Raw genomic sequence first — 21,800 nt, forward strand, 5'->3', positions numbered from 1 at the left:
TAAATAATAAATTTTAGCCAATTTGTTGTTATATTATTAGTAAATGGAATTTTAGTTTAACATACCAATAGTTATTGTATAAATAAACTTTATTGATAATAAATAATGATAACTTAGGCATATTTTAGTAATATTAACAAAATATAACCTGCATAACATATTTATGTGCTAATTATGAACCTTTGCTTGATTATTTTCAATTTAGTTTACCTTCTTATGAGTGTACATTGTCGTTATTACTCTATAATATCTAGTAATATATATATATACATACTTCTTAAACTTTCATTAAGAAGTTATTAATTATTATATTTAGTATCTTTATCAGAGGTTAATACATCGGAAAAGTATCTGCTCAGCTGAAAATATAGATAAGCATAAGGATTTGGTTTAATACAGTAGAATAGTTTGTATTATAATTTATAGATAATTGAAATATTTTAGAAAGTTTTTTGATTTTATTAATAGTTTATGGTACTATAAATTTTATCCTAAATACGGTTATATTGATAAAATTCTAAATAGATTTAAATATTAATAATTCAATGCTAAAAACGAAATTATTAGTAAATTACTTTATGTTAATATAAGATTTAAGCAATTTTTAACTTTGCTAGCACTGAATAAATGAGATATCAACTTAAGTAGGTTTTATTTGCGCAGACTTATTATAATCATATAATCTTTTATATTATTAGTTTACAGAAACATAGCATTATTACTTGAATGTATTTACTCAGATATTTCAAATCATTAAATAAACTTTTACTCATTTTCATTCATATTATGTATTCTTTAATTACAAAATCACTGCTTTCAGTTGAGTAGGTCTACTGTTATATCATACTCCCATGTTGTGTTGGAATGAGAGATGCTTAGGGCGTTTGATATAGTAAAATATGATACCAGCTATACTGATTAGTATAACTAATACTGCAAATAGCATTCCACACAGATTTATTATGAGTAGAATATTATTTTCCGGTTCTTATTTGGTAACACAAATTACTTAAATTATCTCAAAACCATCTGCACAAATCTTGCATTCATTTTCATCATTGAATTTCCACCCATATATACAGACTTTGCATTATGCATTATCGCATTATATACAGTTGACCATACTGTTACAATTGCACTCAAAATTTGTATCACATGCTTCGCATGCCATTTTTGTCCCACACTAAAGTCCTATCTCGCAATCTATGCTGGAATAACACCTATATTTGCATTTTCTATCCATTAGCACTGTTTCTGGTATACATGCACCACATTAATCTCCTTTGCATTTAATTCAGGAGTCGTATTAATTTCCATCACAGTTACATAGAAACCCAGAAGATATGTAAACACATGAACTGCAAGTTGGAATACTAATGCAGGAAAAACCAGAAATACACTATGATGAATCAGGGATCTCAGTGCAAGTTCCTGAGAATCCCAGCAGAGCAAGAATACATTCTCCATTAATCATTATTACTCCATCTATACAGAGTTCACAACGTGTATTATCAGCATTGCAGCTTTAACAATAATATGCACTGCCACAATTGCATTGGGTGTTTATGGATGGGCATGTTTATATCTCATTTAGTCCGCTACAGTATTTACCTGGTGGGATATTTATCGTGCAAATAGGGGCTGAACATGAATTTTTATCATCTGGCCCGTATCCAGAAATACAGTTCGAGCAAGTTCCTGCGCTATTACATGAAAGACAATTTATAGTAACTCCACAATTGCATATAATATTGATTTAACCACATAAATCGCATTTTTTGGTTTCTAGATCATAAAATTAATTTATAGGGGAGTCTGATGTAACTTTACAACTATATTTAGGTTCACAAAACCCATTTATGGATAGGAATTCATCCAAACACGTATGACAACTATCATTAAAATCTGAACAGGTCTGGAAATTTTTTGCTTTACCACAATTGCATTAGGTATGAGTTAATGTTGTACATATCTTGCATAATTTTTCTCTAGAATCACAGTAGAAATTTGTAAAACATGGATTTGTTGCATCACATATGTCTATAACACATTCACCATCGTGTAAATAATAACTAGAAAGACAAATATTACACTTATCAGCATCGCAAAGCATGCAGTTTGGCTGTTATTTCTTATTACAATGACATTATTTTCCGATAATTATCTGGTAACAAGGCTAATAAGAGTCTCCAAAGCTTCCCAAGCATACTTCATTGTGAGTACAGCGTGTTGACATATTATTAACGTCACAAATATTTTTTGTGGAGCTTGTAATTTTATCACACTAAAGTGTGCTCTCATTGAATTTAAAACTGTATAAATAGCTAGCATAGGTTCCAGATAGTTCTCCACAGGTTTTACAGTTTTAACCTCCTTAGCAGTTGCATTCACTTTCTATACTTACGGAGCATAATTAACAATTATCTCCAGCTGATGATCCTGGTAGGCATTGGTTGTGATTAAAACACTGTTTAGAACCTAATTTGGCATCACATATATTTTCGACGCAGGTGTTCTTGTACAGCTTAAAACCAGGTAGGCAGGGTTGACATTTTTATTATGAACAGAGCATACAGTTAAGAATATCTATAGCATTTCAGTGGAACTACTAACCTGGCTGTATCTGGTCGCAAGTTGTACATGTTGTACCCGAGGTTCCATTGCAGTAGTAATTGTTCATACATAAGGCTGAGCTGGTATTTTAATCGCAAATATTAGACGATTAAATACAATTGTTACGGCTATCTAGTTAATACCCTTTTATGCAAGATCCGCATGTGTTTTGCTGTTTTCCGCAAGTTTAGCAGAAATCTGCGCCACACGAGCAATAATTTTGAGAAACAGCAGTACAGTCAATACACTAAACTACATCTCTGGATCCAGGATGACAGTACGTATAAAATGCACAGCTATTTGACGATGCTCCGGAAATACAATTATTCTAATAAACTTAATATCCCGAAATACATTTTATGCAACCCGTAGCAGAACACTATATGCATTATGGCTATAAAATTCCTCCACAATTGCAAGATTCACCTTCTTTTATGGCACTGCAAGACTAGCAAGCACTTCCAAAAGTTCCTCGACAAAAATTTCCATATGTACACATCATAGATTCGTTTAAAAAGTCACAAATATTTTCTTTTACTTCATATTGTTAGTTTGTATCAGAGAAATAATATCCGATAATGCATTTTTAACACGAATTAGAATTAATTTCACATCGTAAGCAATTGGAAAATATATCACATTAGCATTATTCTATCTAATCTTTACATAATTAACATTCCTAATGGCTTGTAAAATCTGAGATACAATAATGATTATATTAACAATTATCGGTAGATATCATAGCACCACATGTATTTAACAAGTATCTACCCTTAAGATTTAAGTAACCTGGGAGGCATTTGTTACATAGGTCCCCATTCCATTCCATACAATTGTCTATTAATTAATAATCACAATTACATTATTATACGCGTTTTATGGAAGTTCAAGGCTGACAAGTTGAACCAATTAGGCCTTAACATGTAAACGAATCGTAACACTTATTGGAATTTCCATCTACACCACATATATTATCAATTTCTATACATTCACCTAACGAGTTTTTAGTAGTACTAGTAATGCACCTGGTGCATTTCTATTTAATTATATCGCAAGTTTAACAATGTTCCTTTTAAAAACACTCACAAGGTATTAGTTAGGAGGAGGCTGGCATAAATTAAGATAAACCATTCGTTTCATTGCAATAATAATTTACTCTGCAAGTAATTAAACCATCCATACAAAAATTTCTCCTACAAGTTACTTTTACTGAATTTCTATGCAAAAAATATCCATATCTACACTCCTCATATTCGCCTGACGATGAACATTTTATAAAATTTTAATACTCTTTATTCTTACCACATTAGCATATTCGATTAATACTAATATTATCACAACTCCTACATAATTTATCAGCATTACAATAAAATGAAGGATTACAAATTTATGTTGCTGAATTTTAGCAAAATCCAGGTGATAAACAAGAACCTGATGAACGTGAAAATTCTTATAGACATGTATAACACTAATTAGTTAATGTACTGCATTGAGCACAGTTAGGGAACATATATCCATTGTATTGGCATTCTGCATATTATCCATTAGGGGTTGCACAACTAATACCTCTCAATGAAGATGGGTAGCAGTAAGTACATTCCTTACATTTATTGCTCATGCAACTCCCGAAGTCGTTTGTATTACTGCATATCCCATTAATAAGATGCAAACTAGGAATACATTATGCAAAGAAAGGACCTTTACACGCCATACATCCTGAATAATATTTTCCTCCACAATTACATTTTTCTAACACCGATATTGAGTTACACTATTCACACTTTCCTGCACTTCTTGCGGAACAATAGTATGTATCTGGGCAATTTTCATCATTTACGTTGCAATTTGACTAAATTTATTCGCAAGATTTACCTTTTAGAATATAACCTTTTATACATTTATTGCACTCTATGCCATTACATCTGGCACAGTTTAAACGTATATTATCCGCACAATTACAATAATATCCAATAGGCTGATTTTCATGGCATGCTTTACATACGGTATCATCCTTATTTTTTAATCCTGGACAGTAAGAGTTAAATTCACATTCATTGGTAGTTAGATATAATGCACAGGTCCCTTCTTTGTTCATTTTGAAAATGATCAAATATAATTGAATCCTGTTTACTATATTATTTATGTTTTATATTTTACAAAACTATCTCTAAATAATACAAATATATTCCATAAAAGTTAAAAAAATATTACTTTTTAAAGGTTACTAGTATTATAAATATTATATAATTAATCAACAAAATTTGTTTATTAAAAAATTCACAACGGAATTAATACCAATTCATCATACTATTCTCTAAAAATGTCAGGATTCTATGATGAAACCCTGTCAAATAAATCCTGCGCTATGTCACAATCATGTATATCCGATATAGTCAATAGTAATTGTGTAGCGTGCTCTTTCGTTAATAGTGGCAGGTTTTGTAAATGCCGACATGGTGATGAATAAAACTCCCGTAATTGCAGTATAAACGGATGTTAATGGTGTGTTGCTATGTACACGCAAAACTCTGAAAATCACTGTGTAACTAATTTCGCATCCACATATTAAGAAATTTGTGCGAACGGTTTTCGTCCTAAAGAAGGTATTAGAGAGCTCACAGTTTGTATTCGCTGTGGTTGGGGAGAAAAGTTACGCTGAAAATGCAGAAGAATACCCAACTGCACTTATTGCACCGATTCGGGTATTGAATGCTTGCAGTGCATGAAAGGCTTCTCTCTTGACCAAGGTAACTGCATTGCGAATACTAATATTTATGATTAGCATGGAAACTCATCGACGTGTCACACGGGTTTCTTCTGCGATAGTAATTCTGGAAATTTATGCACTAGTTGCAGCAAAATTACTCATAATAAGACGTATAAGTGCACGGAGAATTTGATCAAAAATTGTATTCAATGTGACAGCTAAAAATCATATTGCGTAAAGTGCATCGAAGGTTACGAGTTAGTATTCGATCATTGTGTGAAGAGGAGATGTGGTTTTTTTTAAACACTCAAAACTGCGCTTATGGCTTTTATTGTAAAGAAAACTCATAATAAAATGCTGTTTGCGTTAAATGTGATGGAAAATAAGAATGATATTGTGGCAATGTTAAAGGATGCTATACTTGTGGACTCAGGGAACATACATGTGCTTCTTGTCTACCAGGTCTATATTTGAAAAGCTATTTATGTGTTAAGGCCGTAATATTTGTGGATAAGATTTTGATTCTTCAAATTGCACCACAGGATTTTACTGTTAAAAAGCATTTGGCGAAGCTTGCGAGTCTTGCTAAAATATTAATTAAAATAAAGCTTGTAGATGCGGCATAAATTTTATTTCAAATTGTGCAGAATACTTGGATAACAAATGTATAAGATGTCGATAAGGACTATAATTGGTTAATGATATATGTTTGTCAAATACTTGTACTGCTAGTTCTAGCTCGGCATAATGTGCAATAAATAGCTATTGTCCACTAGCACCGACTGGATCCAAGGTTATATGCTAATAATGTTATAAAGATTCTCCTGTATCATGCAGCTGTGGTACTGCCTAAAACTGTGCTACATGTAACTCATCTAATAATACATGTTTCTTATGCATTAAAGGGTTTAAATTAGTATCTGGGAAATGTGTACGAAAATAAAATATTTGCGATATAGAAAATTTATCTACACAATGTAAATCAGGTCATTTCTGTAATGGTTCGTTTTCAGATTTATGTAGTTCTTGTGATAACATAAGTATAGATTTGTATTGTAACTACAATGGAAACCTTCTTTAGTAGTGTAAATAATGCTATAATAATATTTACAGCGAATATCTATAGGGATATACTCCAATAAATAGAAAATGTATGTTAAATGTATGTGACTAATCTCTATCTAACGAAAAATGCATTAATGGTTATATTTGTGTTTCTAGGAGTAATCCTAATGATTCATGCTAACAATGCATAGAATCTCAAATTGTATCATGCAAATGTGGTACTGCTATTCACTGCGCTACTTGCGGGAGATCCTCAAATACATGTAAAAAATGCGTACCAGGGCTTGAAATAATTACTTAGACCCAATCTTGCGGTGAAAAACAAGTAGGTGATAATATTTGTGACGAAAATCTAACATCAAACAGTAGCTATACCAATTATTTTTGTAACGCAAAATAAAGAGAAAAATGCACACCATGTTCCAACCTTCCGGAAGGCAAAGCTTGTAAATGCTTAAACAAATTACTAATAAACTGCAGGTATTGTAGTGATAGTTAATGCACAATATGTATTTTTGGAATCTGCTAACCAAACACATGTGGCTCCAAATACCTATCAGGATTTTATTGCCCTGATGGTGGATCTAAATAGACGGCATGCCGGACATGTTCCTTAGACAATCATGATCCATGCGTATGTAGGTAAGCAACGAACTGTCAATCGTGCACAAATCTGAAAAACTAGTGCTACACATGCATTGAAAAGTTTGTGCTTATTAATGGGCTTTGCTTATTGCCACCAAACTGCGACGTCCTACACATGTGCCCAATTGGCTAGCTTTGCAGCGAACTCAAGTGCAGGCCGTGTTTCGACTAGTAGATCACATGCTCCTGCGGTGACGCCGTGAATTGCCAGAACTGCGGACAGCAGGGCGCGTGCCTGCACTGCATCAATGGCTGGCTGCAGGATATGAACGGGAACTGCAAAATTCCTATCTGTACGATGCCGATGCACCGAGACTAGTACTGCGCTGCGCCAGAATCCCCACAGCCGTGTTCTTCAAACCCACTTGTGATCAACACAATGCAACACAAGTGTAATTGTGGCATCACAGAGCCAGGAGATGCTGTGGTGGGCTGTGCAAACTGTGAGCTGATCAAGGACGCCTGCAAGCAGTGCATGAAGGAGCATACACTGATGGGCGGGATATGCATTTTCACTCCTGCAGGTTACAAGGGCAGCTGCGACGACACCGGGAGCTCGAGATGGTGCGCGGAGGGGCTTGGGTGCAAGAATTACGGATAGTGCGTAGACTGTATATAGCTCAGGCTTGATATGGAGTGCAAATGCTAAGATGATGTTAGGCAGGTCAATTGTGCGGTATGCGACGGTAAAAGCTGCAAAATATGCGTTGATGGCGCTGTTTTGATGGACAAATAGTGTAGGCGAAGTTGCGATACAAATATGGAATGCGAATAGGTTGAAATGTGTTTTAATAATTTATGCATACCTTGCGATGGTACACTAACATGTAAATGCGGCATAAGCGAGAACTGCAAAAGGTGTAGTGCTGATAATAGGTGTAGTAGCTGTATGAATGGTTATATTTAGGATCCAAATCAGTCTTGTGCTGATTGTGCTGTCGGGTATTCTTAACTTAGTATATTTCCTTCAATCTGTTAGATTATAAATCCGGAAGACAAAACTCTTAGTACTCTTGATATAGTTGGGTTAGTATTTGCTGGACTGATCATAATTTTAACAGTTTGTCTTATAGTATACTAATACTTGGCTAAACCTAAAAAATATTATCAGTAGCATAATCTTAAGGCACTTTAAAACAATTAATGAGCCAATTAATTTAATAGCGTTAATATCAATTTTATTAGTGTAAAATTCTTTTTGGTAGATAATTCAAAATATAGACTACTATTGATCTATATGAAAAATTATTATAAATATAATTATTTTTTCGAGCAATTATAGTAGTAAATAATGTATAATATTAGTTTTCTGCTAATTTTATCAATGATATTCTATTTTAAATTTCATATATATAAATATACTAATAAAATTTTGTTATAATACAGTAATAAAACGAAGTACAGATGCTTAATCTTTTAATTATTATAGCTATTTAAAGTAGTATTGATAATCAATTAAGCGATTATTAAAAAAGGTTCTATTACAGTCAATAATAGCAGGTAATATGCGATTATATTGTTTTACTTTTTTATGAAGAGAAAATTGAAGCTAATAAATAAAATTAATGAGATTAAATGCAAATATTAAACTATAACCATAAACTTTTATTAAAAACACATAAGTTGTAAAATAGATTCTAGTATCCTTAATTACTAAGAGTATATTAGTAATTTCGTATTATTCGGTACATCTTATTAATTAGTATTATTTAATATGATACTAAAATTATATATTATTATAACTTGACGACAAAGTATTTTTATGAGTAATTTTGCTAAGTTTATATAAAAAATAATAAAATGATATTTTTTATTTTCATTATTAAAGTGTATTCACTATAAAATCCAGAAATTTGCATTCAATTGCTAACTAAACAGTGATAAGAAATAAATTTGCCATTGAATTTTTATTAAATGCATGTCATTTTAGTATAACTATATTATATATGCACATTTAAAATGCTAGTGTAATAATATTAATAGATTATATTACTAAAGTAGATATTTTTGAGAATATTGATGAATATAGTTCAGAATAAATTGAATTATAGAATAATATTTAGAAAAATTGCACTCTATTAATATTAACATAAAGCAGAATCTAAAAATAATTATTAATAGATTTATCTATAATCAATTGTAGCATAAAATTCATATTATTTTTAATGAAATTAATTGTTAAATATAATTTACAAAAATAAATCTTCATTAAAAATGACAAGAGAAACCAAATGTACGTAAGGGGAAAATTCTTGCCCAGCAAATACATTTTGCTAAATATATAACTCAAAAGATGTAAATTGTATCTCTTGTATAAGCGGTATAATAGGAAATAGTAATGGCTGTAACTGCTTGGATAGTGCTATGATGTTACATTGCTAATTGTGTTAAGATGGAAAATGCATCTAATGTAGTAAAGGTTATTAAATAAAAAATGATCAGTGTGCTATGTAATAAACATTACCTATTTATTACAAAAATTAGAATAAACCACCAATTACATGTGAGACAAACAAATATTGTAGATAATATAACGCTGGATATTGTGATTTAACCATTAATTAATGTGTACCTTGCTAATCTGGCTGCAACACTTGTACATCTGCCACTTTTTGTGCTACTTGTGATTTTTAATTTCATTCTACTGTAACAACTATAGATGGAAGATGCACTACATAGTGTGATTATTTAGAAGTGGGGTAATATTGTAAAGAAGGAATACCAACAGTTTGTGACAATAATGCAACTTCAGAATGTAATTGTGGGAATGCTCCAAATTGTGCCACTTGTAATTAAGATAATAGTTCATGTGGTACATGTTTACCTAATTTTATTATTAATCATTATGGTAGATGCGTAACTTGCGTTTAAGGTTATGAAAAAGTAAGTGAAATGTGTATTAAAATAGAGACTACTCTAGATATCCCATCCGGTAACAAAATAAGTGGAAGTGTAATAACAGGTGTTATTATTGGGATTTTATCGGTAATTTTATTAGAAGGATGTATTATTTACTTTTTCATAAAGAAAACAAAGAAGTGATAGAATATTAACACTACTAGCAGAGCATGAATAAGACACATAAAATTATAATAATGCAATATTATATGATAAGACTAATACATGTTTTTTCAATCTAAATAGTGTTTAATATCAATTTTATAATATAAACTATCTCTTTTGGTAATACAATTCACTAATTATTTTTTATTAGGAAATATTCTACTTTAAATAATATAAACGTGCTAATCTAAAATAGTTATTTTTATTAACTAAGTAAAATACATTACTTCTTTATAAAAATATATTTAATTTAATTAAACGTGTAAATAATAGAATTTGAGATTAGCTTCTATTAATATACAGTTAAATACGGACTTTCAATTATACCAATATACAATTTATACTAATTGATTAATTTAATAAAAACTTGTATTATAGTAATTAGTTCATTATGAATAACATAATTATTGATCGATTTATTACTATATTTTAAATCTGCTTCTATCATTTATACATATCATTTTTTAAAATTGTTATTAATAATATTATATATTAAATATTATAGTTTAATACTTTCTCCTCAAACCTCTAAAAATGTCCTCTTACGACTCTGACTGTGGTATGTTTGGCCCAGACGGAAATGTCTACTAGATTGATTACGCAAATAAAGCAATAGAATTACATGGCCTGGGCATAGCTCTCAACCTCTAAAATACCACAGTTTTTTCTGTTTTATGCAAAAAAACTTCCCCACTCGAAATACCCTGTTCAACCCGTTATTTCTAACTCACAGATGATGTTTACGCTTGTGTAGTAGGGTCTTTGCCAGATGGCCGTGCAGCTCTTGAAACTTTATCAAACTCTCTCAATCAATTCACTACTTATAACGATATTTCCCCTCCAATTTCATTTATTACAGACACACTTTCCTCAATTTTCGAACGTTTCACCCATTATTCTCAGGCCCGCCCGTATGGATGCTCAATTTTTGTCTCCAATGGAGTTGAACTATATTCTGTCGTACCTTCAGGTGAAATATTTGCTAATTATGCATGTGTAGCTGGATAGAAATGGTAAAATGCACGTGTAGAGGTAGAAAAGTTGATGGGCGAAGAAGCTTCCACTGTTGACCGTTATGGCCACTTGAAAAGAAGTAAAAACGAGGGAGGCAAGCTGAAAAAAATGACCGAAAAGGAGGGAGTGGAAAAGGCATAAGAAGTTATAAAAGTGGTCATTGAAGATATTGATAATTTGATGTATATCGAAAGTTTGGTTGTTAGGAGTGGTAGAGAGAGTTAAAAATCAATTTTAGAGCTTGAGACTGTTGGTGGTAGTGTTGTAGAGTGATGTCGGTTTTTTAATTCCAAAAAAATAAATATATGATTTTATAAACATATGTCAGTGTTTGTGATTGTATAAGTGCCCAATAATCTAAATTACTTTACATGGTTGATTGGTATCTAGTAGTAGTTAGAATAATAGTTAGGTATAATAATATAATAGTATGTATTTTGTAATACACTTCCTGAAAAATAATATTAACAAATTATATAAATATAACGGATATACAAACATTTTGCATAACCCATAAGTATTTTTTCAATAATTTTTTCTACTTATACAAGGTTATAATTTATATAATATTAAATGCTTGGATTCATGTGTCAGGGTATCGTAATGTTTAAATATTAATAACCACTAATAATATCATAATATAATTCTTTTATTGGTTTTTATTTGAAATTTATATTTATAATAATAAAAATAACATTGTTAAATAACGCTCAAAATCTAAAGAACAAACTGTAGATATTTTCACATTAGATGATTTTTATAATAGAATATAACATTATTCTTCACAAACCACAAATTAAATATATTTATTTTTAGTATGCCTTTAATATTATATAATATTTAATATTTTGATTTAAAAGAATTTTTTACATATCCGCAAAATGGGAGCTGGTTCTACTACTAGTAAATGTGATAAATGTGGTCATAGCATTAAAATTGAAAAACAGTCTGAAGTTTTTGTAGTCCCCAGCGATAAATTCTCTAAGGCTGCTGAGCGTATTTACTTAGCATGTAAGGGAGCTGGTACTGATGAAGCAGCTATCATCTCAGTTATGACTACTTTTAAGTCTGATGAGAGAGCTAAAGTATGCACTGCTTTTGAAAAAATCTATAGCAAGAACATGATTGATGTTCTCAAAAAAGATTTATCTGGTAACTTTTAAAATCTTGCTGTTGAAATGTTCACTGGTGAAAAATATACTAAATGGGCTGAGTTCATCCAGGCTACTATCAAAGGTGCAGGTACTGACGAGAAGCGTTTAATCCCTCTCGTTTTCTTGATGACCGACGAAGACCAGGTTAAGGTCTAGTCTGAGTTCAAGAGACTTTACAAAGAGGATATGGTTGAGAAGATCGTAGCTGATATCGGTAGTGCAGACTGGTGCCAGTTAATCAAAGGTTGGATTAAGGCCAAGAGTACTGGTAATGCTGATGCTGAAGGTTTAGCTGACGAGCTTTTCGAAGCTGCCAAGGGTGCCGGTACTGATGAGGAGACTTTCATGATTGTTCTCTGCAAATGTACCCCCGCTTTATATGTTGAAGTATGCAAGGTATTTGCTACCAAGTATAACAAGACCCTCGGTGACGTCATCGAGAAGGAAATGTCCGGTAAAAACGAGCATACCTTCTTGCTTGCCCACTACACCTTGCTTGACAGAAGACAAGCAATTGCTTATTAACTTAAGAAAGCACTTAAAGGAGCTGGTACTGACGATAAGAGCCTTGTCCACCTTACAATCTTATTCTCAGACCTCGTTAAGGGCGGTGTCCTCCAGTAGGCTTATTCCTAATTTGGTGATATCGCTAAAGATATCAAGGGAGATCTCTCTGGCAACTATGAGAAAGCTATTTTAGCTTTCTGGGGCCTGTGATTCCAAATTTAGTTTTATTTATTTATACTACATTGCTAATTTTATATGATAAATTTAGACTCATTTAAAAGTAAATATAAGCATTGATATTACTTACTATAATAAGGTTTACTATCCAAACTCTCAACACCTTATGTATTGTAGAAAATAGAAGCATTTAATAAATCTAAAGTAATAATATAAATTGATTTTTAGAAATTTTATGTATAAAAACATGAAAAACATATTAGTTTAAAAAAGTTTATTATTTTTAGTCAATTATTTGAAAATAACAATAACTATTGAATTAAGCGCACTAGTAATATCAAATAATTTATTATTAATAACTTGATTTAATATTATTTTATGTTTTTCGTCAAAAAGAATTAGAATTATGTTTCGGATAAATAAATATGTAGTTTCTTGATAAGATACACGCTAATAACCAGATAGTTTTATTTAAAAATAAATATATTTAAAAATAACCAACTCATTATATTAATCTATTTTCTAATCTTATTTATATTTTAAGTTTGAAAATATTTAACTACAAAGATAAATATTGAAAAACAAGCGTTATAGTGATACTTATTTATAATTTTAAAACTTAATATGTTGTAAATATTATATAATAATAATTTTCTAAAATATAGATGTAAGATTATTTTAGTCTGCTGCGTGATAATATAATTCACCAAATTTAGTGTTACAGAGTTCACAGGTGATGCCAGGTTTTGTCAGTTTAAGGCATATGTTACAGGAGAAGAATTCGGTCTTCTCGCGAGGCAGTTCGTGGTCCTCATTGTCGTCGTGACAGAGTCTGCACGGGTAAATTTTCTTGCAGTCGAAGCATTGCTTACTGCAGTTTCGTAGGTAGTGCGTGCAGCCGGTCGAGGTGGACAGGTAGTTCCTGGCGTAAATAGTTTCGGATGGTGCCAGGGCAGATAGCCGGGGGTTTTCGAGGAGTTTGCTGTAGTTGAGCTAGTTTTGGTAGTCTGTTAGCTCTGGGTCGTAGTGCGAGACAGGCAGGTGTCTGTAGGTTAGCAGCAGCTCCTCGCGCTGCTGCTTTTCGCGCTCGGGAGAGAGGACCTGGTAGACGAAATCTTTAAGTACTATGTGGTCCTCCTCGATGTCCGGATCGGAGCACCCGGGCTTCAGCTTGAACACAAACCTGCGCACGATTTCGTTTTTGAAAGACATTTTAGAACGGTTGGCGAAAAGCAATCGGAAGTTCATATTATACGGCAAGCATCATATGTCAAAAATCGATCGCATTCTGATGATTGGTATGAGCGCGGCGGGCCTTGGAGCAGATGCTGGCCAGCTTGCTTGATCGGCTGGGTGGCAATTTGTTGCATTCTGCATTCTGATGGCGTATCGTTGGAATGTTAATCTCGGCATTTTCAGAGTGCGGCCTCAGCGCTAGATCTGTCGTTGCCATCATGGAGCTGGAACGCACGCGCGGGCTGTTAAGCATGCGCACCGATAGGTCCTTCTGCTGTCTGGCGGAAACCGAGTAGGTGCTAGCCTTGGTCGGTATTTCTATCGTCATGGGCGCGGTGTTAAAGCCAGAGAACATAATGTCCTGCTTTTTGTTTTTGGGGGACTGCACTCTGTTGACAAGCGCATATATCCTGGAGTTGAGGCATACGCTGGTTTTGCTTTTGGTCGGGGACCGGCCTTTGTAAATCCTGTCCAGGGTGCGCATCCTCTGCTGCGTTTCTGCCCGGACGAAGGCGTCAAAAATGCAATCATCGACTATCTTCGCGCAGATGGCGATGTGCTAGTTGTACAATGGGGTGATAAGGCCCATCTCTGCGTCGATTTGCTACACTAACTCCTCGCACGCCACGGCGCACCTACGTTACAGTATCTCCTGCTGCTCGAGGGTGTAGGACTGGTTGTTCGACAGGAGCTGAATGAACACCGTGGAGTCGGAGCTGTCCACTAGCGATACGAATGACATTTTGTAAATTTTATAATTCTAATTTCGGCAATATTACTATTTGGCTTCAGATTATCACTTTGAGCCATTCGAGAGTTTTGTTCCCAAAATGTTCGATTTGGGTCCAGGATCATCTCGCAGTGCAGACCCATGATGGTGGTGTAACCCGGTAGGCGATGGTCCACGCATCAGGCTTGATACCCGTGGCATAATCCACCCAGACCCATGTCGGTCCACGCCGGATATTTGTAGTATTGTATTCCACTATACGCTCCCAAAGAAATGCTCGGCCTGAACGACGCGGGGGCGCGCTGCGTTCCCTAGCTGCTGCGCCAGATCCGCCTCGCCTCCCCGGCCCAGGACCCCGTCGTGCACCGCAACTTCCTCCGCCAGCAGGCACGCCCGTTCCCCACCAGCAGCCTGCGCGTGAGGATCACCTGCCAGAAGACCGCCGCCAAGAAGCTGCTCGCGCGCGTGGCCGACCTCGCCGAGCGCTCCCACCAGATCGACCTGAAGGTGAAGCGCATGATCCAGCGGCTGGACTTCCTGGTCGGTATCAACGAGCTGTGACCGCTCCGAATGCAGCTGTACCGGCGCCTCCGCTTGCCCCGACTCCAGGGCAGCCGCACCCCCTGCACCCCGGCCGGGGACCAGAACCACCTGCTGCGGCTCTCGGACCTCTTCGCCTCCGCCTCACCCTTCGCGGCCCAGTACCTCCCGCAGGTGCAGGCCCTCGCCGCGGACTTCGGCATCCCCTACGCGCCGCTGCAGCTCCAGGTGGTCACCAACGCCTTCTCCGGCGACCCCGAGGTGCTGCTGCTCCTGGACGTGCGGCGCGTGGCGGCGGTCCTGCAGCGCACGATGGAGCACCACGCCGCCGCGGCCCAGTTCGGCTGCCAGCTGGCGCGCACGGTGCAGCACGACCCCCCGGGGGCGCCCCTGCGTGGTGCCGCGGGACAGCTGCTGGACCACCTCTGCGGCTGCGCCTTCTGGGGCCAGGGCCCGCGCACCCCCGCATCCTACCTCGCCTGGGGCCTGCGCTACCTGGGCCACCACAGCGCGCCGGGCGTGCGGCTGCTGGCGGGCTTGCTGCAGGACCCGGACGCCCAGCAGATGGCGGCGGAGGGCCTCGTGGCCGCTGCGGGCGCGGACCCCTCCCTGCTCCCGGAGCTCCTGACCTGCCTGCCCGTGTCCCACGCCAGCTGCGACGCCGTGCTGCAGGTGGCGGAGGAGCTGGCCTTCGCGCCGGACATGGCCGCCTTCTTCGTCGCCCGGTGCGGCGAGATGGTCCCCCTCTGCGCATCCTTCGAGCGGCGTGCGGCCTTCCTGGACTGCCTGCGGGCCTGCATCGCACACCTGTCCGCCGAGGACTACCTGGACCTGGGCGGGTGCCTGACGGGCCTGCTGGCAGCCTGGGACGACGAGGACCTGCGCGAGCGGATGGACCTCATGGGCGAGGACTTCGGGGTACATCTATTTTGAGTGATCGCATTATCTAAGTACTTACTGCAATGCGCATTCTAGCCGAATTAGTTAATTTATATTGTACTAAGTGAGCAAAAGTAATTTGACTGATTTAATAGTTTAATGCTAATTCGAGCTGTGGTTCCCTAAAAAAAGCTGCAAGTCTGTTAATTTTTTACATACATCGCAGAGATAAACTTTTCGGTGTTAGTTTTATTTCTGTAAGAAATTCACTGGCTCTAATTTTGAGATTATTAATTTAAAATTAAAGTTATTAAAATCGAAAATGATATTTATCGACGATCTTTTAGGAATTTTCGCGAAGCTAATACCGATTTGAATCCTAGCTTCAATACCCTATTTTAACCTAAAGGAAACTGCTTTCTTAAGGGTAAAGTCCAGATTTTCTAAAAGTTGCATTTTGAATTCAGCTTTTCGCTCCGATTTTTCTTATAGACAGAAGTTTATATTTTCCCCTATTAAGCAGCCCGCAAATCCGAAAATCTCTACTAATTACATCCAATTAATTGAAAATTTAACTCTCCGCTCCACCCTAAATTTCACAAACTCCACACATTATTATACATTAATTACAACAATTTACGAAATTCCCTTATTTTTCTTTTCTTTCCACTCCACAATTTTTAACTACCATTATTATATACCCAATTGACATCCCATCACTTTTCGCCCTTCCTCTCTCTGTCATCCCTCCTGACAATCTCAACCTTGTCTACGTAAGCCCATTCGGCCCCACAAACGACCAATTCGGCCAAAACAGCCTCAATTTTGCTTTTAACGACCTCAAGTTGCTTCATTTTCTGCTCTTCGCCGCCCTCGCAAAGCTGTTTTTTGAGCGCAATTTTCGACTCCAAATCGGCAAAATCGTTAAAGTTGAAGCCCGCATCCGCGAAAACGGCGATTCCGCTATAGTCGAAAAACGCGGTTTTCTTGCTCTCCTGGCGCTGCCTTTTGGCGCTCGAAACGACCACTTTCTGGGCGCTCATTTGCGCGATTTCGAGCTGCGAATCGATCCACGAAATGAGTTTTTGCTTCGGCATTTCGTCGCTTTCGATTCTCGACGCGAAATCGATTTTCTCGATTTCGTATTTTCCGAATTTTTCGCTGAATTTGACATTCAATTCCACGAGTTTTTTGTTTATCGGAAGGCAATTTTTCCTGATTTCCTGCGTTTCCTTGTAGGCCTCATCGTGCAGTTTCTTGATTTCGTCGAATTGAGTCGCCTGGGCTTTGAAGGCGTCAAAAAGCTGCTGGTGAACGATTTTGAGCTTGTCGATTTCTGCGTATTTTTGCTTAATTTCGGCGTATAAGACGTCAGTTTCCTGCTTAATAAGCGAATTCTCTTCTCTTTCTTTTTTGATCAGTTCGAATTCCGTGTTCATGGTATTCCGAAGGTCTTTTCTGGTTATTAAAAGGTCCTTTTTCTCGCTGTTTAGGAGCTTGTAGGAGGTTCTGGCGGCTTCTACCTGCTCTTCGTCGATGTCTGGGAGCTGAATTTGGATTTTCTCGAGAGCTGTGATTTTGGTCCTTAGGGTGCCTTCTTCTTGCTTCGTATGCCTTTCGTGGGCGAAAATGTACTCTAATGAAGAAATTTAGGTCTAAATAGCTTCTCTGGAAGGCTTGATATGGCCTAAAACTTTTTTCAGCTCGTCGAGTTTCGGGTTCTAGAAAATTAGCTGGAAAGCGTCTTGCTGCTTCTAAATAGTGTCGATTTTGGCGTTTAATTCAGCTAACTTGGTCTTATTCTCTTGCATACTATTTTTAGAGCCGGAATCAGTTGATGAAGCCTATTTTGACTTCAAAACTTAGATTTGGTCTAAAATTTGTTTCTATTATTTTTAAACTTTCTGCTGCTCAGCTTTTACGGCGTCAAAGCTGGGACGGGGAGGAAGTGCAGGAATGGCTGACATTATTTAAGAGGAGTGGAATGAAAATAAATTGATAAAATATGCTTTATAGTATATAATAACGCAAATTTTGATTGTAAAGGAAAGTAGAATCATACGATTGATTTAGATTAGTAAAAATTTAAGAAAAAAGTATTTCATATTATTTATAAAATAAGTAAATTAGTATAAACATTTTTGAAGAACAATAATGTTGATAATTAATTTAAAAGTAGATTATATACTTAATGATCAAATAAAATTACGACGATTAATTCATTATAAGCAAAATTGAAATTATTAGGTAAAAGTATGGTTCGTGAAATAAAAAGTAATTACACCCATAATAATTACTCATCTCAGTATTGTATTTAAAAATTCATTTACTAACCCTTTTTCTTAGGTTAATAAAACTTTAAATTTATTTGTATTTTAAACAATTATATCGCTAAAATAAAACCATAAGAAGGAAAATTCTTAATAGTTTTACCGTCCCTAGGAATTTTCTAGTTAGCTGTATAGAATATCCTATTTAGCCTGTTAATTAGACTCTAGTTTATCAATAAGGTCCATAGAAATAAGAGGGTAAATATCGTTTAAGACAAACTATCTATCTTCCAACAAAATATAAGATTCGGTAAAATTGGTTGGGTTGTAAAGTTATTAAATTATTGCATCTTTAAGGACTTTTTTATCGCTAAAGTATGTTATAATTATTAGGTCCGACGGATGATAAATCTGTGACTTAATAACTTAATTAAACGATTTGTTAAATTAACTTTCAAAACTAGATTTCATGGTGATAAGATTTATATGGTCGTGATTATTTATAATGTTGATAAGTTTCTTCTCATCAATTTTTGTATTCATCATAGTTGCAAATAAATAGTATGATTATAGAATAAGGTTCATATTTTAATGATATTAATATTTATATTATATAATAACTCTAAGCTTTTGGTTTATAATATCCGGAAACTCACTAAGTATGAGAGTTTATTTTTAGAATCAAATAAATAAATTACTTTAAATAAATGATTCGTAACAAGATTCTAGTTTTTCTAATAGTTTCAGTTGATGCCGTATACTTTAGAACATATATTTTATACTCAACAATAATCTCAATACATATAACAATATAACTGATTATTTTATTCTTTATAAAATGTCTTAAGTTCGGTTATCAAAATTTATGTCTAGGAAATTCAAAGTAGAGCACCCTATTTTAATTATAGACACGAATACAGATAATATAGTTTCCTATGATAAAGTTTTAACTCCTAAAGCTAGCTTAAAAAGGTTCATTTTTAAGAAAGCAGATAGAGCCATTAACGATGAATAATGACTGACAAGGGTAAATGTCATACTATTAAGTGATTTTATAGTTATATTGACATTATAGTCTATTCTAACGCAGATTGGTAATTATGGATAATAATTATTTTCCTTTTCTTTTCCTTTTCATAATGCTAATTTAGTTCACTTCAACTCACCAAATTAATCTATAGGCTAATCTGCTTAACATTCCGTTTAAAGAAGCAGTTGAGATTTCTTTACGATAATAATTTACAGGAAGGTAGCTTGATAAACAGGGAATTTGTGTTGCAATATCAAAAGTAATTTCATATACTTAACCAAAAATCTTATAAAATATGGGTAATTTATCACTTGAAGCTACATTTGAAGCTATAGTTTTTAGGCCTTTCCGTGGTGAGCGTATTTGGGCACAGGTAGAGTAATAAAATTTAAGTCAAATATAACTTTCGACCCCATTTGGCTCGGTGGTTGTTGCTAGATTAAACTTATTTGAGGGAAGCGAATTTGATGGTTAAGAGTGGATCTGGAGATTTTAAGGAGTAGAAAATTATATTCAAAATGGTAATACATGTTTTGTTAGAGTTATTGATGTAAAGGTAAATGGTGAAGGTATTGAAATTTAGGCTAGCATGGATGAACCCGGCCTTGGGGATCTTAGATGGTGGAGATGAGTGAATTATATTTTAATTCATATTTGCCTATAAAATACATTTAATATTATATTTTATTGTTTCTTTTTTAAATTTTCTGTTTTTATAATAATATATTAATGTGATAAAGTATAATTTATATTCTGTCATTACCTATTTAATAAACTGTCATTACCCAAAAATTGTGTTTATAAATGGCGAAGTGCAAATCTGTTAAGGCTTAAAAAGACTAAGTCATACGTCCTACTGCTAAGTCAGGGGGAGATACAAGAAATACAAGAATGATCCTAATGATGGTTATGGTTGTAGGATATATGTTTGCAGAGCTTATTGTTGGTATTTATGGTAATTCACTCACATTGGTAGGAGATGCATTCCATATGATTTCTGATGCATCCGCTCTTGTTATTGGATATATATCCATAAAAATTGGTAAAAGAAAAGCTAGTGGAGAGTATACATTCGGATACTAAAGATATGAGATTCTTGGAGCTTTCTTTAATGCTAGTTTCTTAGTTTCAACTGCATTCTTTTTACTCACTGAAATAATTCAGAAATTTATAACTCCAACACCAATAAGCGATGTTGACTTAGTTCTTTATGTTGCTATTGGTGGTTTAGTCGTTAATATTGTAGGAATGTTCTTATTTGGTCATAATCATGGAGGACACAGTCACGGTCACGATCATTCTCACGGCCATTCTCACGGTCATTCTCATGGTCATGATCATGAACACGATCACGAGAGTCATGAGGAATGTGATGAACATGAGACCATTCATGACCATCATGAACATGATGAAGATCAATGTAATAAAGAGAATCTCTTAGGCTGCGATAATAATTATGAAAAAGAATCCCATGATCATGAAGAAGAACATGATCATTGTTGCTAACATGATCATGCTGAAGTTACAGTAGAATCTGGTACGATATAAGTTTCTAATGAAATAGAACATAAGGTGAATCATAGTGATAAGCTCTAAGAATAGAAAAAGACGAAAAAGGTTGATATGGCCATGCATGGGGTTTTCCTTCATGTATTGGGCGATTTTATTGGCTCGATAATAGTTATTATTGCCGCATTATCCTAAAAGTTTGGGGCTCATCTTCCTGGCATCTCATATATTGATCCTAGCTGCTCATTAATCATGGTAGGTATTTTGGTAAATTCATCAATACCATTATTACGGGATTCTGGTAAGATACTTCTTCTACATTCATAAGTCGATTCAATAATGTTGAAATAACAAATATTAACAGTTAAGCACGTAGCGGGTGTTCATGAGGTTCACTCTTGGGCATTTACTCCTGAAAAATAAGTTGGCCATGTTCATATAGTAATGCGTAAAAGTATGCTAGATTAATATGAGACGGTTGTATCGGATGTCAAGGAAGTATTCCATAAACATGATATTCATAATACTACAGTGGCTGTTGAGTTTGTTGATGATAATGAGAAGGATCTTGATGCATGTTTCGTTAAATAAGGTTGCAAAGCATTCACTGGTATGTGCTGTGAAGACTAAATACAAAAAATATAGTGATTGATTTGGTCAT

The 21,800-nt window shown here is 35.1% G+C and overlaps 18 protein-coding genes across 18 annotated transcripts; 10 read left to right on the top strand and 8 right to left on the bottom strand. All coding sequences in view use genetic code 6, as the record gives it.

The window, feature by feature from the left end:
* Positions 1-816: 816 nt before the first annotated feature.
* Positions 817-1,467, bottom strand: SS50377_24209 (uncharacterized protein; the record flags this gene model as incomplete). Its single annotated transcript, XM_067908057.1, has 1 exon — positions 817-1,467. One exon carries the CDS (start codon positions 1,465-1,467, stop codon positions 817-819), a length of 651 nt encoding a protein of 216 aa, XP_067765031.1.
* Positions 1,468-1,470: 3 nt separating this feature from the next.
* SS50377_24210 (Transmembrane domain-containing protein) lies at positions 1,471-2,595 on the bottom strand (the record flags this gene model as incomplete). The annotated part of the gene is made up of 1 exon (XM_067908058.1): positions 1,471-2,595. The coding sequence occupies one exon, from the start codon at positions 2,593-2,595 to the stop codon at positions 1,471-1,473; it is 1,125 nt and encodes a 374-aa protein (XP_067765032.1).
* A 1-nt stretch (position 2,596) lies between these two features.
* SS50377_24211 (Cysteine-rich protein) lies at positions 2,597-3,442 on the bottom strand (the record flags this gene model as incomplete). Its single annotated transcript, XM_067908059.1, has 1 exon — positions 2,597-3,442. One exon carries the CDS (start codon positions 3,440-3,442, stop codon positions 2,597-2,599), a length of 846 nt encoding a protein of 281 aa, XP_067765033.1.
* A 57-nt stretch (positions 3,443-3,499) lies between these two features.
* Positions 3,500-4,708, bottom strand: SS50377_24212 (Cysteine-rich protein; the record flags this gene model as incomplete). The annotated part of the gene is made up of 1 exon (XM_067908060.1): positions 3,500-4,708. The coding sequence occupies one exon, from the start codon at positions 4,706-4,708 to the stop codon at positions 3,500-3,502; it is 1,209 nt and encodes a 402-aa protein (XP_067765034.1).
* A 627-nt stretch (positions 4,709-5,335) lies between these two features.
* SS50377_24213 (uncharacterized protein) lies at positions 5,336-5,794 on the top strand (the record flags this gene model as incomplete). Its single annotated transcript, XM_067908061.1, has 1 exon — positions 5,336-5,794. One exon carries the CDS (start codon positions 5,336-5,338, stop codon positions 5,792-5,794), a length of 459 nt encoding a protein of 152 aa, XP_067765035.1.
* Positions 5,795-5,804: 10 nt separating this feature from the next.
* On the top strand, positions 5,805-8,177 carry SS50377_24214 (Cysteine-rich membrane protein 2; the record flags this gene model as incomplete). Its single annotated transcript, XM_067908062.1, has 1 exon — positions 5,805-8,177. The coding sequence occupies one exon, from the start codon at positions 5,805-5,807 to the stop codon at positions 8,175-8,177; it is 2,373 nt and encodes a 790-aa protein (XP_067765036.1).
* Positions 8,178-9,244: 1,067 nt separating this feature from the next.
* Positions 9,245-10,072, top strand: SS50377_24215 (Cysteine-rich membrane protein 1; the record flags this gene model as incomplete). Its single annotated transcript, XM_067908063.1, has 1 exon — positions 9,245-10,072. The coding sequence occupies one exon, from the start codon at positions 9,245-9,247 to the stop codon at positions 10,070-10,072; it is 828 nt and encodes a 275-aa protein (XP_067765037.1).
* Positions 10,073-10,627: 555 nt separating this feature from the next.
* On the top strand, positions 10,628-11,380 carry SS50377_24216 (20S proteasome alpha subunit 7; the record flags this gene model as incomplete). Its single annotated transcript, XM_067908064.1, has 1 exon — positions 10,628-11,380. One exon carries the CDS (start codon positions 10,628-10,630, stop codon positions 11,378-11,380), a length of 753 nt encoding a protein of 250 aa, XP_067765038.1.
* A 608-nt stretch (positions 11,381-11,988) lies between these two features.
* Positions 11,989-12,978, top strand: SS50377_24217 (Annexin; the record flags this gene model as incomplete). The annotated part of the gene is made up of 1 exon (XM_067908065.1): positions 11,989-12,978. The coding sequence occupies one exon, from the start codon at positions 11,989-11,991 to the stop codon at positions 12,976-12,978; it is 990 nt and encodes a 329-aa protein (XP_067765039.1).
* A 123-nt stretch (positions 12,979-13,101) lies between these two features.
* Positions 13,102-14,157, bottom strand: SS50377_24218 (CHY zinc finger domain-containing protein; the record flags this gene model as incomplete). Its single annotated transcript, XM_067908066.1, has 1 exon — positions 13,102-14,157. The coding sequence occupies one exon, from the start codon at positions 14,155-14,157 to the stop codon at positions 13,102-13,104; it is 1,056 nt and encodes a 351-aa protein (XP_067765040.1).
* Positions 14,158-14,215: 58 nt separating this feature from the next.
* Positions 14,216-14,923, bottom strand: SS50377_24219 (uncharacterized protein; the record flags this gene model as incomplete). The annotated part of the gene is made up of 1 exon (XM_067908067.1): positions 14,216-14,923. One exon carries the CDS (start codon positions 14,921-14,923, stop codon positions 14,216-14,218), a length of 708 nt encoding a protein of 235 aa, XP_067765041.1.
* A 261-nt stretch (positions 14,924-15,184) lies between these two features.
* On the top strand, positions 15,185-15,472 carry SS50377_24220 (uncharacterized protein; the record flags this gene model as incomplete). Its single annotated transcript, XM_067908068.1, has 1 exon — positions 15,185-15,472. One exon carries the CDS (start codon positions 15,185-15,187, stop codon positions 15,470-15,472), a length of 288 nt encoding a protein of 95 aa, XP_067765042.1.
* A 9-nt stretch (positions 15,473-15,481) lies between these two features.
* On the top strand, positions 15,482-16,384 carry SS50377_24221 (uncharacterized protein; the record flags this gene model as incomplete). Its single annotated transcript, XM_067908069.1, has 1 exon — positions 15,482-16,384. The coding sequence occupies one exon, from the start codon at positions 15,482-15,484 to the stop codon at positions 16,382-16,384; it is 903 nt and encodes a 300-aa protein (XP_067765043.1).
* A 662-nt stretch (positions 16,385-17,046) lies between these two features.
* SS50377_24222 (uncharacterized protein) lies at positions 17,047-18,297 on the bottom strand (the record flags this gene model as incomplete). Its single annotated transcript, XM_067908070.1, has 1 exon — positions 17,047-18,297. The coding sequence occupies one exon, from the start codon at positions 18,295-18,297 to the stop codon at positions 17,047-17,049; it is 1,251 nt and encodes a 416-aa protein (XP_067765044.1).
* A 330-nt stretch (positions 18,298-18,627) lies between these two features.
* SS50377_24223 (uncharacterized protein) lies at positions 18,628-19,185 on the bottom strand (the record flags this gene model as incomplete). Its single annotated transcript, XM_067908071.1, has 1 exon — positions 18,628-19,185. One exon carries the CDS (start codon positions 19,183-19,185, stop codon positions 18,628-18,630), a length of 558 nt encoding a protein of 185 aa, XP_067765045.1.
* A 253-nt stretch (positions 19,186-19,438) lies between these two features.
* Positions 19,439-19,618, top strand: SS50377_24224 (uncharacterized protein; the record flags this gene model as incomplete). Its single annotated transcript, XM_067908072.1, has 1 exon — positions 19,439-19,618. The coding sequence occupies one exon, from the start codon at positions 19,439-19,441 to the stop codon at positions 19,616-19,618; it is 180 nt and encodes a 59-aa protein (XP_067765046.1).
* Positions 19,619-19,739: 121 nt separating this feature from the next.
* On the top strand, positions 19,740-20,261 carry SS50377_24225 (DNA-directed RNA polymerase; the record flags this gene model as incomplete). Its single annotated transcript, XM_067908073.1, has 1 exon — positions 19,740-20,261. The coding sequence occupies one exon, from the start codon at positions 19,740-19,742 to the stop codon at positions 20,259-20,261; it is 522 nt and encodes a 173-aa protein (XP_067765047.1).
* Positions 20,262-20,434: 173 nt separating this feature from the next.
* On the top strand, positions 20,435-21,787 carry SS50377_24226 (Cation diffusion facilitator family transport protein; the record flags this gene model as incomplete). Its single annotated transcript, XM_067908074.1, has 1 exon — positions 20,435-21,787. The coding sequence occupies one exon, from the start codon at positions 20,435-20,437 to the stop codon at positions 21,785-21,787; it is 1,353 nt and encodes a 450-aa protein (XP_067765048.1).
* Positions 21,788-21,800: the final 13 nt, after the last annotated feature.

This window comes from Spironucleus salmonicida, chromosome 4 (genome assembly GCF_000497125.1).
Source record: "Spironucleus salmonicida strain ATCC 50377 chromosome 4, whole genome shotgun sequence".
Classification (NCBI taxonomy): Eukaryota; Fornicata; order Diplomonadida; family Hexamitidae; genus Spironucleus; species Spironucleus salmonicida.